Source organism: Nannospalax galili, unplaced genomic scaffold (assembly GCF_000622305.1).
Source record: "Nannospalax galili isolate Female #2095 unplaced genomic scaffold, S.galili_v1.0 scaffold32, whole genome shotgun sequence".
NCBI classification, from domain to species: Eukaryota; Metazoa; Chordata; class Mammalia; order Rodentia; family Spalacidae; genus Nannospalax; species Nannospalax galili.
The window spans coordinates 5,162,194-5,181,904 of NW_008335297.1; the positions used below are offsets into that span (position 1 = coordinate 5,162,194).

At 48.0% G+C, this 19,711-nt stretch overlaps 2 protein-coding genes across 2 annotated transcripts in view; one reads left to right on the top strand and one right to left on the bottom strand.

The window, feature by feature from the left end:
- Positions 1-9,976: 9,976 nt before the first annotated feature.
- LOC103731615 (nascent polypeptide-associated complex subunit alpha, muscle-specific form-like) lies at positions 9,977-12,398 on the bottom strand. Its single transcript, XM_008829983.1, has 2 exons — positions 12,331-12,398; positions 9,977-10,727 (listed from the first exon to the last, which is right to left on the bottom strand). The coding sequence occupies exons 1-2, from the start codon at positions 12,396-12,398 to the stop codon at positions 9,977-9,979; spliced, it is 819 nt and encodes a 272-aa protein (XP_008828205.1).
- Positions 10,108-19,711, top strand: part of Emp2 (epithelial membrane protein 2) — a 36,148-nt gene continuing 26,544 nt past the window's right edge. Inside the window, exon 1 of the mRNA XM_008829939.3 lies at positions 10,108-10,240. The gene's annotated coding sequence lies outside the window, so the exon portion shown is untranslated. The remainder of the gene's footprint in view (positions 10,241-19,711) is intronic.

A 19,711-nucleotide genomic window follows, 5' to 3' on the forward strand; every position in this document is an offset into this window, starting at 1 on the left:
TGGATGAGTACAAGTTCTATGGGAGAAAAACGAAACACAATAGACCTCTGTTCTTTATAAGTTGCTCAAATTCAGTTATTTTATGATAGTCATAAAAAATGGAGGAATGAATATTATAGAAGAAAAGCCCTTTGACTGAGCATACTCTGTATGCTGGCTGCTGAAGGTAGAAACGAGAGTCTGGAGGCCAAGACTGACTGATCCTGGATCCCTCACCTCTCAGGGGAAACTACCTCTAGAAGGAATGAAAGAAAGCTAATAGACCCAGCCTGTCCAGAAGGATGTCAATCTAGGAATGGAATTCCAGGCTGCCAGAGTGGAGGCCCTTGAAGATCAAGCACTCAGTGTGGCTATAAATGCTTGGTAGCTAGCTGCCAGCCTAGAAGCATGGGATTGGCAGAGAAAGTCTACCTCTCCTCCTACCCTGTGAAGCTGTGACCTTTGAACTGCAAGTGGGATAGGAGAGTGTCTCCCACTGAAAAGGAGAGCCTTTCCTACCTGCCCATACCCAAAGGCCTTATGAATCTAGTCCAAGTCTTACAGTTGGATTTTCCCAGCTGGTCCCGAGGGTATTCATTTGAGCAGGCTACTTCCATGGTCTTATAGCCTAAGACAACTCACATACACAAAGATATCCAGTAATCTTGGAAAGAAAAACAAAACACATTGCAACAAGCAGGATTACAAGCAGAGCTGGCCAGCATTGGTTCCTAAGTTCCATAAGATCGAGAGATCTGGGGACACATTTATTCATTGCTGTATTCCCAGGGCCTCAGTGTCACTACGCCAAGTCCACATTCAGTGAATGACTGGAAAAAATAGCGTTTCCTTGCAGCATTGTTTGACAGAAGGGAAGGATTTTGTTTTGGAAATATTAGAAATGTTTAGAGAGCACAAAGGATGCTCTCATAGACTGAAGGAAGTCTATTCATGATGGCACCAGAGATTTCGAGACAGTGACCACACACACCCACCCCTGGAACATCAACGACAGGGTCTCATGTATCTCAGGCTGGCCTCAAACTTACTATGTAGTTGAAAATGACTTTGAATTTCTGATCTTCCTGCCTTCACTTTCTGAGCACTAGAATTATAAGTATGTACTGTGCTAGGGATCAAACCCAGGGTTTGGGCATACTAGATAAGCACTGTACCACCGAGCCACATATCAAGCCCAGGCTGTTCATCTGCTTCAGAGATTTTCACTATCACGCTGTACTCTGTTCTAGTCTAAAGACAGGCAGAGAGAGGTGACCTGCCTCCTCCTCACTGGGGTGAAGGTCACCTGGGGCTATTCTCCCCTAAGCCATGCTGGGTTCCAGATGTTTGGGCCACAATGAGGCTGGTGGTGGAGGACAGGACACCACAGGCCCACTTCGTGCTGCCCTCTCCAACTGCACTTCAGGGAGAGCACTAAGCTCTGGCTCTATAGTACTGAAGATCTTGATGACTGTGGGAGCCAGAATCAAGGTGAAGGGCATTTTGGGTACATGTACCCAATAACAACAATGGGAAAACCCCAAACACACCCCTTACGTTTCTTCTAGTCACAGTCAACATGCACTCCTCTGTTCATTACCAACACAGCTTTGCAGCTATGTCTTGAGGGGCTGGGAAATTATGTCATCATTGTCTTTGGTAATCATCAGCCTTCTCAGCCATAAGTCAAGAAGACAATATTGCACTGTTAATTTATTTTATTTTATTGGCTGAATTTCTTAACTTTGTGGACTAATCAATAAAGACAATCAACCGGTCACAATCAAACCTTCGTGGTGACTTCATTTCTGTGAGATCTTCCCCTACTTTGTCAGCTTTAGAATCCTGCCCGGCACAGTTCTCAAAGTCCTGGGGATGTGGCTCAGTTGGTAGAGTGCTTGCCTAGCATGCAGAAGGCCCTGGTTCCATCCCCAGCACAGCAGAAAACTGGGTATAGTGAAGAATGCTTGTAATCCCAGCGCTTGTGAGGCAGAGGTAAGAGGATCAAAAGTTTAAGGCTATCCTTGGCTAAGTAGGAGTTAAAGGCCAATCCTTATATGAGCCCCTATCAAAAAAGAAAAAGAAAAAAAATAAAGAAAAGAGAAAGAAGGAAAGAAAAAGAAAGAAAGGAAGGAAGGAAGGAAGAAAGGAAAGAAAGAAAGAAAGAAAGAAAGAAAGAAAGAAAGAAAGGAAGGAAGGAAGAAAGAAAGAAAGAAAGAAAGAAAGAAAGAAAGAAAGAAAGAAATCAAAATCCTAATGGACTCCAGTGCTGTGTTCTGAAAAGGTCACAGGAAGGCAGTTTAGGGGAGACTTCCAGGCTAGCACATCTATACTAAGAGTTCAAGCAGCAGAAGGAAGGGATCAGGGACAGGTGGGGAGGGAGCAACATCTACTCACCTCTCCTGTGTGCTGGATAGCTTCAGTTGTCAATTGACACACCAGGGAAGAGGGAGCCTCAACTGAGGAATTTCTTTTATCAGACTGGCCTATGGGCATATCTGTGAGACATTTTCTTGACTGCTGAGTGACACAAGGAGGGCCCAGCCCACACTGTTTGTGGTGCTGCTCCTGGGCAGGTGGTCTTGGATTATATAAGAAAGCAGACTGAGCACAGACCAGGGGAGCAAGTCAGTGAGCAGGGATCGTCCATGGCTTCTGCTTCAGTTCCTGTCTCAAGGTTCCTGTCCTGCCTTGATTTCCCTTGATGATGGACTGTGAACTGTAAATCAAATAAACATTTTTTCCCCAAATTGGTTTTGGTCAGCGTTTTATCACAGCCGCAGAAAACAAATTAAGACATCCTGTTTGCAGGAAGTTTTATGGCAATGGGTCATAGGCATTTCTGTCATTCTGTTACAAAAAAGGAGGTAGGAAAAATTCATATCTTGAAGGTGTGGCTGTATGCCCAGCTCAGCTCAGGGAGAGAAGTGATGAGGCACTGAGCCCAAAGCTTTACACTTGAAGCAGGGCTTGTGTCTTGTCCCTGCTGGGAACCATTGTCTGCCACCCAGCCCGTTGGAGAAGCAGAGTCCTGAATCTGTATACAGTAGGGACTGGCAGGGACTGGGGTGCTGCTCACCAGTCTCTCACTTGGTCAATGGGCAGCTAGCTGAGCCATGCTGAGGAGGCTGCTGACAGGGCCTCGGTGCTTGAAGATTTTTGTTTGTTTGGGATATTTTGTTTTGTTTTGTTTTTTGAGACAGGACCTTATGTAGCCCAGGTTGGCCTCAAACTTGCTATATAGACAAAGATGACCTTGTATTTCTGATCCTTATGTCTCTGCCTCCCAAGTGCTGGGATCACCAGTGTGTGCCACCATGTCCTGGGGATGGAACCCAGGACTCAGTGCATGCCAAGTGAGCAAGTACTCTACCAGCTGAGCCATATCCCAGCTTTGGCAGCAGGAGAGGTCTGGACCAAACATCAGGCTTCCTACCATCTCACACATGGGACTTTCCTGGAAATTCCTCATTTGAGATCTTGCACCGTCTCAGGAAGAGTAGCCAAGAGGCAAGCTTGCTTAGGAAGCTTGGAAGGCATTTTTTTCTGTTCTCTCCAGCAGCAGGAAGAGCCTGAGCCAAACTCAGAGCCAGTGCTGGGTCAAAAAGACGGAACAACGTGAAGCAATGTGCCACAGCGCCACAGCTAGCAGAGATCCGAGCAGCCTGACTAAGAAAATGCAAGTCTGCAGCACAGCTTCCGTCTTCCCTCTGACCAGGCAGCGTTCAAATGGAGGTTGCTCATCACCTGTGGATGGATATTAGTCATTAACTTATCAAGATCTGGAATCACCTAGGAGACAAACCTCTGGGCTTGTCTGTAAAGGAGTTTCTAGATTGAGTTAATTTAGGTGGGAAGACTTACCCTGAATGTAGGTGGTACCATGCCATCGGCTGGGGTCCTAGAGAGAATAAAAAAGGGAAAGGAAGCTGAGCACCAGCATTCATCTCTCTCTGCTTCCTGACTGTAGGAATGTGACCAGCTGCCTCCTGCTCCTGCTGCTATGACTTCCTTGCCCCAATGGACTGCACCCTTAAACAGTGAGTCAAAATAAGCCCTTCCTTCTTTTTAAAAAAAAAAATTATTTTTTTTTATTTTATGTGTATGCATGTATTGCCTGCATGTATGTAAGAGCACCTGTGCCGTGCAATGCTTATGGAGGACAGAAGAGGCTATCAGATCCCCTGGAACTGGAGTTACCGACAGTTGTTAGCTGCCATGTGGGTGCTGGAATTTGAACCGGGGTCTTCTGCAAGAACAGTCAGTGTTCTTAATCGCTGAGCCATCTCTCCAGCCCCAAGCCCTTCCTTCTTTAAGTTGCTTTTGTCAGACACCTTGTGACAGGGAAGAGAAAAGTAAGGCACACTATCAACCTGTATTCTCACAAGAACATGACATGTGAAACCTGGCCCAATCAGCCCTTGATGGACACAGGACAGGAGCAAGGGATATGAACACTTGTGAGCCACAGAGATTACACTAGAACTCTGCGCCCCCCACCCCCGCCAGATCTGAATAAACAGGGATAATTCTGTTCTTGATGGTGTGTCAGTTATCTGTTGCGTGTTACAAATTACCCTGCGTTTTAGTACCTTCAAGCAACACATGTTCATTGTCTTACAGTTTTAGTGGGTCAGGAGTGTGGGCAGGGCTTAGCTGGGCCCCCTGCCTCACAAGGTTTCCATGAAGGTGTTAGCCACAGCTGGGGACTTATCTGAAGGCTCAACTGGGGAAGAATTGGCTTCTAAGCTCATGTAATGTTGGTGGTATTGTGATCCTGGAAGGGGGATGGGTTGAAGGTTTCATTTCCTGGTTAGCTGTTGGCAGAAACATCTGTCTTTTTTTTTTTTTTTTTTTTTTTTTTTGAGACAGGGTCTCACTATGTAGCCTTGGCTGGCCTAGAACTCACTATGTAGACCAAGCTGGCCTCAAATTCATGGAAATCTGCTTGCCTCTGCCTCTACCTCCCAAATGCTGGGATTCAAGATGTGAGCCACCACACCCAGTTACATCTGTCAGTCTTTACCCTCAGGCTACATCTATCAATCTTTACCTCATGGGATGCCTAACAACACAGCTCACTACAGGGAAGCATTTTAGCCTTGAAGGCAGCAGAGAAGAGTCAGCTGGTGAGACATGCCACAGTATTTTGCTGCTTAGTCAAGCGATACCTATCACTTTTAATATGCTCACTAGAAGTAAGTCATTGCATCAGCCCTCTGCTGAAGGAGACAGTCTCACAAGGACATGACTACCAAGCACCAGGGGCATGGGGGCACCACAGCAGTCTACCCATCAAACTGTTTTAAAAAAGAAATGGTCCCTGAATGGAAGTCAGTAAGCTCCCTGATACCTATGAGGACCAAAATAACCCTCCAACCATGATGGCTGAATCACACTCATATTTGATTATTCCTTAGTGATCTTATGACATAAATCATATTTCATTTAAAGTCCCCATCCCCTTTAACAAGAACCCACACTGTCTTCCCCATGACCTAGTCTGATACAACTTCAATTCTGTCAGGCTGTGTGATGGTGTCTATTAGTTGTTAACTTGATGGGATCTAGAATCACCTAGGAAATAAACCTCTGGGCACTTTTGTAAGGGAGTTTCTAGATTGGGTTAATTGAGGTGGGAAGACCCATCCTGAACATAGGCAGCAGCATCTGATCAGCTTGGATCCCAGACTGAGTACAAAGGAGCACTGAGCACCAGCATTCCTCTGTCTGCTTCCTGACTGCAGATGCAATGTGGTGCTGCCTCATGCCCCTGCCATCTAGACTTCCCACCATGATGGACTATGCCCTCAAACTTTGAGCCAAAATAAACTCTTCCTTCCTTAGGTTGCTTTTATCAAGTATTTTGTCACAGCAACTAGACAAGTAACTAATACAGACTGTCAAAAGCCATGATCAGATTTTCCCCAGGTGTGGCTAACTTCTCGTTCCTTCTGAGAGAAAAAGAGCTCACAGGAGCACTGGCAAGAAACTGACAGAATCTGAGCCGCTCCCCCCATGTCTCTCTTTCTTCTTCTTCTTCCTCCTCCTTCCCCTCCTTCTTTTGGGACAGGGTCTCACTATGTAGCTCTGTCTGACCTGGAGCTCACAGAGCTCGAGATCGACTGCCTCTGCCTTCTGAGTGCTAGAATTAAAGGCATATGCCACCAAGCCTGGTCTCTCTCTCTCTCTCTCTCTCTCTCTCTCTCTCTTCCCCCATCTGTGTGTATGCCTGTGTGCATGTGTTTGTGTGTGTGCGTGTGTGTATGTGTGTACAAGTGGAGGCCAGAAGAGAGTGTCAGATGTCTCCTCTATCACTTCCCATCTATTCATCTTTGAGGCAGGGTCTCTCCCTGAACCTGGGACTGTGTCTCAGCTAGGCTGGGAGCCAGCAAGCCCAGAGATCCTCCTGTCTCTGCCCCTTCTGAGCTGTGATTACAGGTATTTCCAGGGATACCTGGCTTGTTACAGGGGTGCTAAGATTGGGGACCAAGTACTCTCAACACCTGAGTCATCTCTGGAGTCTCTCTATTTCTTTTTCTTCTCAACTCTGATGCAATCCTTCTTCCATCCCATCGTTTTCTGTGACCTTCTGTGCCTTCAAATGCACCCCATCTCCACACAAGATGATCCTATTATTAACCAGCTGTTGCTGTGTGATAAACATCCACGAGGCCTCAGTGGCATACAGAAATGGACATGCATTTCTCATCACCTCTGTGTCTCAGATGGATGTCCTGCCACTTACCCAGGGTCCCTGATCCAGGCGTCTTTCATTTTTCTAGGGCCAGTAGGGTACCAGAATGACATTTTGCTCATGGAAACGGGAAAAACGTGAGAATGCCCATCTACTGCCCAAAAGTCTTTCTTGTCTTCACAAGCGTTTTCTTCACTGCTCATTGCCTAAAGCAAATCACATGGTCCAGCTCAAGATCAAGGGTGTGTGTGTGTGGGGTGTGTGTGTGTGGGGTGTGTGTGTGTGTGTGTGTGTATACAAGTCCCACCCACCAAGAGCAGCTAGCGTGGGCATGTGTATTAAGTCATCTGGTGGCTGAAGCTTTGGGAGTGAGAACTCTGTGGAGCACACCCTCGCTTTCACTCCATGTTGGGGGCCTCAAGTTCATTATTGAAATACTAGGAGCAGGGATCCAAGTGGAGAGAGAAGGGTGTATTTAAAGAGAATAAAGGACAACAAGAGGCAGGTGAATGGGGTTGGAGGGTGGGGCTCAACAGGTCTAGAAATGGGAGTGGCTCGATTGGCCCTTTCCTTTCTCAGGTCCTGATTTTCTTCCCAATTCAGGACACACCCCTTCATCTGGAGGCCCAGGAGAGATGTTGGGAGGAGGCAATGCCAGAGTTCCTTCAGGGTGAGGACACAGTTCCCTTTTCCAGGGATTCTGCCTTAGCTCCTATAACTGTGACTGTCTCCATCTCTCTTTTCAGTAGACCTTAAGCCTTGGGCTTGTAGCCCCACTCAGGAAACACCATCTGGCTGCAATTTACTAACACTTTTATTTTGGTTGTGTTTATATTTGTAAATTTGTCTTCATCTCCTATTTTTGGAGGATGGCACTAGCTTCCTGTTTGATGACATAGGGCTTCCTTTCAAATAAATATATTAAAATAAATAGTTCATTTACTTTGGTAAAGAGAGAATAGAAAGAGCAGAACGGGGCTTGATGCAGTTGGCCTGGGTTCAGATCCACACTTTGTCACTCCCATGAGGTCTTTGGGCAAGATCCCTTTGAAGCTTCCTCTCAGCCTCAGTTTCTTCCTGGATAAAATGAGGGCAACTTCTTTTGCAGGGCTGTTGTGTCACCCAGGGCTAATGTTTGTCAGACTAAGTATGTGGCTCAGCTTGCCTAGCCTCACAAAGCTCTTGGTTTCTTTCCCAGCACCACAAAAACCAATAGTGGATGCACATATCTATAATCCCAGCACTCAGCAGGTAGAGGCAGGAGAATCAGAAGAAGTTCAAGATCATCCTTGGCTTCATAGCAAGTTGGAGGCCAGCCTAGGCTACATGAGACCCTGTCTGAACAATCAAAAATCTCATTTGTAGAGAACTTGGCTATAGGAGGTGCTCAACAAATGATGAAAACTACCTGGACTTTCCGTTCTGACAACGTTTGGTTTTCCTGTTTCCAGGTAGCCATGGGGCTGACAGCCTCAGGTCAAAGCAACACCTGCTCCCAGTCAAGTCCAATGACTCTCTCACTTTGGGAGAGAGTCTTTATTCATCATGCCTGGACAAGTGAGACCTTAGACCAACTGGGGCAGTTGAAAGCCTGGGAGGGTGGATGACCCTTTGGAGTGGGGGTCTTACATCCCCCACTCTAACATAGACTCAATAAGCTCCTCTCATCACAAAGCTCTTCAACAGGATTTAAAAATGAATCCAGTAGAACACTGAAACGTAGCATTCTGGCTAGGGGTGGCCAAGCTGCCGCTATACTGTTGAAACTCCAGTATTAAGGAGGCTGAGAGGCCAGAGGATTGAGATTTTAAAGTCAGCCTGGCCTACGTAAGCAAGACCTTGTCTCAAAAAGCAAAACACTGAAAACAGAAAGGAAAGAAGGAAGGAAGGAAGGAAGGAAGGAAAGAAGGAAGGAAGGAAGAAAGAAAGAATTGGACTAGTAAGATGGCTCAACGGGTAAAGGTGCTTGCTGTTCAATCCCCAGAACTCACCTAAAGGTTGAAGGAGAGAACTGACACCACAAAGTTGTTTTCTGACCTCCACACATGCTCCATGACATGACACAGGTGCCCACATACACACATCATGCACACAAAAATAATAATAAATACATCTTTAAAAAAAAAGAAAGAAAAATAGAGAAAAGAAAGAATATTTAAACAGTGTCCAAGTGAGACCACACAATTGCGCAGTAAGTTCCTATTTCTTGTGAGAGGCACAAGTCAGTTGCCTTGCATTATTGGTTTGGACAAATAACAAAAACCTGTTCAATTAGAAGCCTAAAAAAATACTGTAATATGCTCTGGCCCTGCATTGGAATATCTTCAATTTTTAAATATACCTTCAATACACAGGATGGGGCTCAGGCCCCACTGGTTTCCATTGGGTCCTCCCAAGATCCTCCCAAGATCCTCTAGCTGTCAGCCTGCTGTTTTCAGATGGGGAAAAAGGCTAGAAAGAAGGGTGGCTTTGGGCCTTTTGGTCATTTTCGGGAATAATAAATTCCAGGACTGGGATTTCAAAGGACTTTGGGAGTAGTGAGTGAGTGTGTGTGTGTGTGTGTGTGTGTTAGTTGGGGAGGTGGCTTCATGGGGGAATATGGAAGAATATGGGGGAACCCACCAGCCTGTGCATGCTAGGTAAGGGATCCACCACTGTACCCTATTTACTTCTGAGACAGGCTCTCACTATGTAACCCCAGGTGGCCTGGAACTCACTATGCAGTCAGGCTAGCCTCAAACTCAGAGCTCCCCCCCGTGCCTCTGCCTCCTGAGTGTGCCACCACCACCAGCTCTTTTTACTCTGAGTCAGGGTCTTACTTAATTTTGAGAGCTGGCTTTGAACTCCCTCTGTAGCTAAGGTGAGCCTTGAATTTGGAATCCTCTGCAAAAGATTTCCTAGTAACTGGAATTACAGGCCTGGCCCTACTTGGTGGAATCTTAAAACTGATCACTAGGACCCAGTCCCTCACTCCAAAGCAGAGTAGACTCCACCTTCTCAGCCAAGGCTAACATGGACAGAGTGCTCACCAAACGCCAGGCACTCTGTAAGGTTTCATCTCCAGGCCTTAGACGAAGATTTTACTATGCCTTTCATTTCCATTAGAGGAAACTGAGGCAGGGGAGATCAAGAACGTGCTGTTAATAAAAAGCACGGAGAAGGGATGCTGAAGAAGGAAGCAGGATCCCACGGCTCTCAGCTGGTGGGCAAGAGAAAAGGGCGCTAGAGAAGGGAGCGCAGTAGCCAGAGCCGTCCAGCTCCTGCTGACTTCTCCACGTCCCTCTTTGCCCCGCCGCTGCCCTATACCGACTCCGCCTTGAACTTTCCGCAGGGCGCGGGGTGGAGACTGTGGGGTGGGGGGGTCCCCTGCGGTGCTCCGCGATCCCGCCCCCTGGGCTCGGCTGCTCCTGACATCACGGCCCGGGAGGCGGGCTCGGAAAGGAGGGGGCCTCGGGGAGGAGGCCCGGCCGGGGAGGCGGAGGAGGCCGCAGTCCCTGCCCCGAGCTTCAAAACAGCCGGCGCCTCGCCCCGCGCGCAGCCCGTGCGTCCAGACGCCCGCGCTCGGTGAGTTGGGGGCGCGCCCCGGTGCCACGGTGAAGTCGGGGTTCCGGGGTGAAGGGGGCGCGGTCTGTTCTCTTTAGGGACCGGGACAGGCTCCGGAGTTGGTGGAGGGCAGGGAGGGGCTGAATCGCCGGCCGCGGGGCAGCCCCGATACTTCTTCTGCACACCACCACGGTGCAGGGCACGCCGCTCGGCTCGCGAGGACCCCGCACCACCCCGGGGAGACATCGGTCTTCTAGTGCGTCCAAGCGGACGGGAAAAGTTTGGGGAGGAATCGGGGCGGCTCCGCTCCTCGCCACCAACCTCCAGCCCAAGGCTCTGAGAGTCTAGGGCAGCCCCGTTGGGGGATGTGGGACCCCAGCGCCCGGTTGCCAAGCGGTGCCTGTCAGACAGGACCCGCTGCACCCAGGCCGGGTCCGTGGGTCCCGGTGGGCCGCGCAGCTTCTGGCCCGGGCTCCATGGCGCCCCCCAGCGGCGAGGAGCGGTTTCCCTGGGCCCTTATGGGTGGCCTAGTATGGGCGGTGCTCCAAGGATGACGCCCCTGCCCACTTACCTACTCTGGTAGGGCTGAGGGTTTAGAAGGAAGGAGGGAACCCACCCATGGGTTCCAAGCAAGGGGAGGCTTGGTTGAGTGCGAGAGGGGCTTGGAGTACTGAAGCCTCCAGCCTCAATTGGAGAGGACTTTTATGCGGCAAGTTCAAAGACAGACCAGGATTTGAGAGTGTTTAATGAGTACAGTTTTGGTTGGGGAGGATGAAGTTTTGGGTACAGGTAGTGGTGAGGTTGCACAACATTGGGAGTTCACTCCAGGCCACCAGGTTGTACAATTACAAATGATTTAAATCATAAGTGCTATGTATATTTTACCACAATGGAGTTGGGGTGGGGTGGGAGTGGAAGAGATACCTCTAGCTTCCTCTCTATGGTCATTCTGGATGGTTAGAGAAAAATCCCAGAGCCGAAGCATGGAGGGACTGGCCTCTCCTTGGAATATCACCTTCAGATAAGGGTGGAGGTTCCATAGGGTGGATCCATCCCGGGTTCCTGGGAGACCCATGGGAAGAGCTTGTGGAGAACCCTTAAAGGTGTGCAGTGGGCTGGGCTTGGCCCTCCTTTTCTCCACCCTGAGAGCCTCACCCTGGGCTGTCCCCAGGACACTCCCCTGTTGCAGGTGGAGAAACTTGGCCCAGAGACCTGGCTAAGTCGGTTACTATTTAAGGCTGTGGAGCCTGTATTTGCCAGAGCTAGACTTAGAATTTCTACTTGCAACCCCCTGTATCTGTCCCTCATTTCCACCCAGGGATGCCTTGGTGGATTGTAGGAAGGGGGAGAGACCCTTTAAGGGGAAGGGGATGTGGATTCCCCCCAAGGGGTATTGGCAGTTAGATGCTGGGCCCACAGCCTAGGGAGGCACTAGGGGTGGTAAGAAGGTGTTGAACCTGTTTTTCCTCTGAGGGGTTTTTGGAATCCTACCGCCTCCACCCCCACAGGAACCAGGGAGGAAGATGAGAGCAGAGAGAGCAGGTCCACAGCCTGGAGCCTTCTCTGTCCCTCATGCAGAAGCTGAGAGTGGCCTGCAATCCCGGTTAGGGTGTTTGTGTGGGAAGCTGAGGAGGGAGCCAGTAGGGAGGAGGAGGGCAGGGCAAGGCCAGGCAGATCAGCCCTGTGAAGATGTTGGCTTGGTTGGTGCTGCCACACCTACAGGGGAGGCCCCCTTTCAAGATGGCACTACCCCAAAGGAGAATTTAATTGTAAATACAGAGCATGATCATTTAACAACCCCCAACACACACACACCCTCCCTCCCTACAGGTAATGGCACCTAGATTTCTTTCTTTTCCTTTCTATTCAAAATAGGCACTAGACCCTTGCATGTGTCTGCACAGACCCTCAGGTTTGTAGCCATAGGCAGGGCCAATCTGCCAGTGTTTCTTCTTTCTGCCCAGGTACATACGACTTTCCCCAGCCCTCACTTTCCTTCCTCTTCCCAGAGCCTCCCTGCTCTTCAAGAGGTGCAGCCAAAGCCAGTTGTCACAGTGAACTCCAACAGACACAACCAGAAAGGAAATCTGTCAACAGAACTATATAAATACCTTTCCAGGCCACAGGGGATGGCTTGGGACTGCTGGCCGGTTGGTGAGGCTGGCTGAGAGGCAGTCATGAATCCAGTCACCTCCTGGGGGGCAGCTAATTGTGTATGTGTGTGTTGTAGCATGTAGCCAGTGCCCAGGTCTGTGGTCAGGTGGGACCTGTCACAGGCTTCAACAGCTAAGGTGGGGCAGGTGCTTAAGCCTTGAGTGGCTCAAGTAGAGCTGAGCATTATGACTCAAAGGTGGGGCTGTGTCGCAGCTCTGGCACTGGAGGGGGGCAGAACTCTCTTAGAGGAGTCAGCGGCGGGGGGAGGGAGAGAGAGAGAGGAGAGAGAGAGAGAGAGAGAGAGAGAGAGGAGTCTGGTCTGTCCCGGCTTAGAAAAACAGGTGACTGGCAATAGCAGCTGTCATCCTAGGAAGAACTGGAATTGGAGCTGTTGCCTTCAGCTTGTCCTCGGAAGGAATAGGATTTGTGTGTGATGGTGGGAAGAGGGGGTGCCCCTTCAACCCCAAGTATTTGGTGAGGTACTTGCTCCCTGCAGATGTACCCGTAAAACATGATTTAGACAGAATTTTGGCAGGCCTCTGGTGGAATCAGGGATTGAACACATCTGACTCTTGTTAGGGCTAGATTGGGGGGGGGGTTCTAAAAATATCAGTGGCAGGGCTGCCACCCAGCCAGAGTGCCTGCTGGTAACCTGACACCCCAGGCCAGGCTGGTGACTGTGAAGGATGGTGATGACACCAGGACCTTTGAATTCTAGAGTCACTTGGACCCTTCTCTGCTTCACTGACGTGGACAAACATTGGATAATTTCAGGACTCAAGAAACTTAGGAAGACTCATTTTGACAGCTAGGCACACACCCAGAGAGGTGGTGTGGGTTGTCCAAGGTTGCACAGCAAGTTAGCAGCAGACCCAGGCTTCAACCAGCAGATGAGTTCAGTGACAGGGGAGTGGTCCGTGGGATTCCCGCCCCAGGGGTCTTTAGGTTAAGGGACACTTGCGTCATATGCTAGATTTGCATTCTCACATTCTGATGGAAGAATGCTGGGCAAAGCCTCTGATGAAGATGGATGGCTTTCCCTAGAGTATCTGGCGACTCTCAGACACAGCTGTCAGACTTTGCATAAGCTGGTTCATCTTGGCACAGGATGTGGGGAGGATGGAAACTGGACAGAAACCGAGCAGTAGTCTTCCTCTGCTCACAAACCTATAGTCTCACAGAGCCTGCCATATAGGGGCAAAGGAAAATTGGTATTTTGAAAATTTTAAAACATTTTTGAAAAAAATTTATAGAGTCAGTAATCACAGGTAGTCTTCAAGTTGGCAAAAATCTTAGTACTAGAGTTACTGCCCTTTGGAAAGTTGATTTCCATGTCCCATTCTGACATGCTTTTGGCTCCATTGCTTAATGAGTGGTTGTTGGAGGCAGAGCTGAATTCCTGGCCTCTCACCTGCCTTGGGCAGCTGGGTTTCTGTTCTACAAGGACTGAGAGTGGTAAAGGAAAGCTTAAGCTACTCCAGTTCTTGCCCTCCAGGCCTGGACTATATCAGCTTTGAGAAGCTTCCTAGAACTTTGGGTCCAGAGCTGAGTGAGGGGTCACCAGGGTGATATTTGGTGTTAACAATGTCCTCAGGAATCTGGGGCTCAAAATAGCTGTCACTGTTAAGTGGTACGAAGATGGACAGCTTAGTCCCTCACTGCAAATTTCTCATAGACAAAAATCAGTTGTTTCCCAAATAGTAGAGTCCCTCTAGTAAGATTTTTTTAAATGTTATTACATTTAGTGTGTGTGTGTGTGTGTGTGTGTGTGTGTGTGTGAACACTAACACATGTTATCGCTTACATGCGGAGGTCAGGGGACATCTTGGAGGAACTGGTTCCGTCCTTCCACCGTGGAGTCCCAGAGATCAAACTCGGGTCTTCAGGCTTGGCAGCAAGTGCATTCACCCACTGAGCCATCTTGCTTGCTCAAGGTTTTTCTTTCTGATCACCAACTTGTCTTGTGACCTTGTCTTTCCTTAAAAGGAAAGTAATTTTTAAAACTTGCAGGGAGTAAATATGACCTCACATAGCCTCATTAATTTTAGTGTAATGAATGTTTCTTGAAATGTGTCATGTATTGCTGGTGGGGTCCAAGATAATTGTAAATAACAGGTCTGTGACTGAACATAAAAAGAAGGATTAAGTATGTATTTTCCTGGTCAGCGTTTGAAAAAAGTGTAAACAGCACATGAACCTACAGTCTCGCAGAGCCTGCTGTATAGGGCAAAGGAAAACTGGTGTTTTTAAAATTTTAAAACATTTTTGGAAAAAATTAAAAGAGTTAATCACAGGTGGTCTTCAAGTTTGGCAAAAATCTTATTACCAGTGTTATTGCCCTTCGGAAGTTGCTTTTCTAGCAGGGGTGGTAAGGGACACATTTCACATACTTTTAATGTTATTTTTATTAATTGTTTAAGAATTTTATACATGCATACAATGTAGTTTGATCATTTCATACTTTAAGAAATTATTATTGCCAGGTGTGGTAGTGCAAGCCTTTAATCCCAGCACTCAGTAAGCAGAAGCAGGCGGATCTCTGTGAGTTCAAGGCCAGCTGGGGCTACAGGGAGACCGTGTCTCAAAAAAGCAAAAAAAAAAAAAAAAAAATTTATTTTATTTTATGTGTATGTTTTACCTGCGTGTATGTAAGTGCACCCCATGGGTGTAATGTCCAAGATGGCCAGAAGAAGGCGTCAAATCTTGTGGAACTGGAGTTGCAGATACTTGTGAGCGGCCATGTGAATGTGGGGAACCAAACCTAGGTCCTCTGCAGGAGCAGCCAGTGGCTTTAGCTGCTGAGCCGTCTCTGCAGCCCCAAGTCTTGGTAGATGTTAAACATCTCTGTGCAGTGAGCAATCTGAGGGGATTATCATCTAGACAAGGGGACTGAGTTGAAGTGTGCCTGTTTCAGGGCCATGGCATTCAGTTTCAGGAAAACCTGCAGTATGATGGTAGGCAGGGGTTTCCTTAAACCAGTAGGACTAGCCATGGGCCTGGGAGGCCCTTTGGTATTCTCCCTGTAGCCTTGCTACTGGGAAAGGTAGCCATCAGTCATTCTGCAGAATATTTACAGCAGTTAAAAAGAACAAGATTTGGGCCAGTAAGATGGCTCAGTGGGTAAAGGTGTTTGCTACTAAGCCTGACAACCTAATTTCAATCCTCGGGACCCACATGTTAGAAGGAGACAATCATCTCCTCCTGCAAGTTGCCCTCTAAATAAATAAATAATGTAATGCAATTTTTAAGAATGATGAGTCTGAAAAGAGCTACATGGCATTATTGAATTGATTTATGTATTTATTTTGTTTGATGCTGAGTCTATTAGTTACTTTTTATTGTTGTGATAAAACACCATGACCCAAAGCAGCTTATGGAAAAAAGAGTTTATTTGAGTTTATAGTTCCAGAGAGTTAAGAGTCCATCATGGTGCAGAGGCGTGGCGGGCATCAGCAGGCACGGTGGCAGGAGCAGGAAGCTTAGATCTTCACCTCTTCAACTGCAAATGCAGAACAAACTGGAAGTGGGGTGAGGCTATGAACCCTCAAAGCCCACCCTTAGTGACACACTTCCTCCATAGCAAGGTCATACCTCCTAAAGAGTCCATGACCTCCCAGACATCGTAACCAACTGAGGACAAAGTGTTCAAATCATTTGAACACTTTGAACACTTTGAATGCCTTTGGGGGACATTCTCATTCCAACCATCGTACTGGGGCTCAAACCAAGGGACTCACACATGCTAAGTAAGGGCTTCACCACTGAACTGCATTATTGAATTAAATATATATTGAACTAAATATATATTTATACATTCATAAATAAATATATAAATAAAATTTGATGCATTTATTTATAAATAAATATTTAATAGAATAAATATATATACATATATATTGGGCTGGGGAGATGTCTTAGTGGGTAAAAAGGACTTGAGTTTGATTCCTAGGACCCAAATAAAAAAGCTGGGTGTGCTTGTAATATCAACACTGGGAAGGCAGCGCCAACCTAGCCTACTTGCTGAGCTCCATGCTAGTGAAAGACCCTGTCTCGAAAAGAAAGAGAGGGAGAGGGAGAGGGAGAGAGAGAGAGAGAGGGAGGGAGGGAGGGAAGAAGGGAGGAAGGAAGGAAGAAAGAAAGAAAAAGAAAGAAAGAAAGAAAGAAAGAAAGAAAGAAAGAAAGAAAGAAAGAAAGAAAGAAAAACAAAGAGAGGTGAATGGCACCTGAGGTTGTCCTCTGACCTTTACAGGCACATGCATCTGCATACACAAGAACAGTCACACACAAACACACACACATAATCAAAACTATTGTGAGGGCTAGCGAAATGGCTCAACAGGTAAAAGCACTTGCTGGGCAAGCCTGACAACCTGAGCTGGAGTCTTAGAACTGATAGTGGAAGGAGAAAACCAACCCTGCAAGCCATCCTCTGACCTCCACATGTGTGCCATGACACATGTATGCCCAAGCTCACACACATACATCACACACAACAGCAGCTATATGTTGAAATATGTACTATTTATAGGTGAGGTAGCACATGCCTTTGATCCCAGAGGCAGAGACAGGCAGATCTCTGTGAGTTCGAGGTTAAGCCTAGTCTGCACAGCAAGTTCCAGGCCAGCCAGGGCTGCATAGTGAGACCCTGTCTCAAAAACAAAAAAGCACTATTAATATAAAAATAAACAAAAATTCTCACAAGATGTTCTGTGGCCTCAGATGAATTATGCTTATTTAAGGAACAATGCCCAGAGGGGTGCATCAGATCGATATGGTTGCCTCTGATAGAGAGGAGACCAAGGAACTGAGGCAAGGGATGAAGGACTTCCCATCTCACCTAGTACAGAGAGCAAACGCATGAGTTACTCATGTGCCTGAACTTGAGTAACTGTGAGCTGGTCTCTCCTGTACTGGGATGCAGTGGGGTTTGAAGGTGTGAGAGCAGGGAGCTTGAGATAATGCTCATGGCCATGGGGTATTGAATGGACTACACAGTGGGAGCTCTGTTGACAGAGGTGATCACGGGCAGTCGTAGTCACTCAGGCACAAGATGATGAGCACTAATAGAGGTGTGGTCTACTCCCATGGGCATCCCTATGGAGTGGCACTTGGTGGATGATGCATGGTGTATATAATAGACTCCCATTCTGGATGCCGTGGACGGATACTAGTTGTCTGGAGAAGGACCAGCAGTGAGTATACCAGGGGTGTGCCCAAGAGCAGCATCCAAATGGATGGCAGCCTCAGGACTAGGAGTCCACAGTTTGGCAGAGATTCAAGGAGATGGGTGAAGGCCTGCATCTCACACTGCCCTTTAGCTTGGCATTATTTAGGGAAAGAGAAAATAGCCTCTGCTTAGCAGCGTTATCAGTCGTAATGACAGTAATTATCATCACTACCTTCAGAGCAGTTTGCCGGGCCACGTGCGGCACCTCCCTAGGCTCAGTTAAACGTAAAGAGTGTTATTATCTCCGGCTTGAGAGATGAATGAGCCATGTTCTAGGACAAGCTCCAGTCTACAGCCTGCAAGTTAGGATCTGTAGCTGGGGCTTGTGGGCGCTATCAGATACACCCAACCCCCTTCTGTGCTTCTTGCCAAAACTTGACGTGTGCCTTCCCTTCTGGAATGTTCTTTTAGTCCAGAAGTTGTGGTGGACATTCTATGTTCCTCCAGAGTTGGTCTCAGTTCTTGAAGGTTCTGAATGACAGGTGACATGAGCCCTCTCTTTTCTCCTGCGCCTTGTGTATTTTGAGTGTCAGCCTGTATATTGTTTTGTGAGTACACGTAGAAACTAGATGACAACCTCAGGTGTCCTCAGGTGCCGTCCACTTTGATTTTTGAGACATGGTCTCTCACTGGCTTGAAACTCTCCAATTAGGCTAGGCTGGCTGGCCAGTGAGCCCCAGGCACCCACCCATCTCTGCCTCCTCAGCACTGGGAATCTAAGCCTGCTCCAGATTTTCTTTGCATAAGTTCTGAGGATTGAGCTCAGGTCCTCCTGCTTGCAAGGCAAGCACTTTACTAACTGAGCATCTCCCAGCCCCTCCTTTACTCTTTTATGAATGCATTTATGTCATTAGATGATAGGATCTCTTTTGAGTCAAATGGCAGGAAAACCTCTTATTACTGTGGAACGTGTCCCAAAGTCCAGCAGAATGGTCATGATCCCAAGAGCCTAGGAGAGATTGAGCATGGCTCCTGACTTTCCTCTAGTGATGTCACCAACACCCATCACTAGTGCCCTGTGGAAGTGTGGAGCCACCCTCTTCCCACAGATCCTCACCATGGCCACCATCTTGGCCCAGACCACTACAGTCTTTTGCATTGACAACTTCCCGAGCCCTTTGACTCTTTGACAACTGTCCCCTCAGCCACTCTGGGCCTACAGTCCACTTTCCACAGTCACTGAGAAAGACCACAGGGAGGCAAAGCTGGCCAGGTGCTCTTGCCCACCCCACTTAAAGACTCTCCAGTAGTTTCGATTGCTCCTAAAATAAAGAAAAAGAAATCCCAGGCTTCTCATGATCTGGCTCCACGGTCCTTGGCTGGCTGCCCATCAGAACCGCCCCACTGAGGAGTTGTGATCAAAAGCGATTCCCAGTCTCCACCTGGGAGGAGTGACATCAGCCTCTCTGGAGGGCGGGGCCAGCGGCACCTAGTTCTGCAGGTTCCCCCAGTGTGGCTGGGCGCAGGCCTGGCTCCTGTGGACTCATCAGCTCCTGCTGCCATTCTGCCTTGGCCTCTTGCTCTGGCCCACTCTCCTACCTTAGAACCATTAACTCTTTTAGGCAATGCTGGGGATTGAACCCAGGGCTTCACCCATGCTAGACAAGTGCTCTATCCCTGAGCTACATCCCCAGCCCTCCCTTTCTAATTTTTTAAAATTTGAGACAAGACCTCACTAAGTTGTCCAGGTTGACTTTTGAACTCTTAATCCTCATTCTTTGAACTTCTACTACTCCTGCCTCAATCATACGAGTAGCTAAGATTATAGGCTCCAACTTTTAGACAGGGTGTCCTTGTAGCCCAGGATGGCCCTGAATTTCACTGTAACCCAGGCTGACCTCAAACTCCTGATGTGACTGAGGATGCTTTGAACTTCTGATCTTCCTGCCTCTATCTCCGGCATGCTGGGAATACAGGCATGTATCACTACATTAGATTTATGCAGTGCTGAGACTCAAACCCTGGGTCTTCTGTGTGCTAGGCCATCACTCTTCCAACTGAGCCACATTCCTAGTCCCCTACAGACCCCTGTAAGGTGTTCCAACTCGACCTCCTCTCCTCCTCCTCCTCCTCCTCCTCCTCCCCCTCCTCTCCCCTCCTCCTGCCCCCCT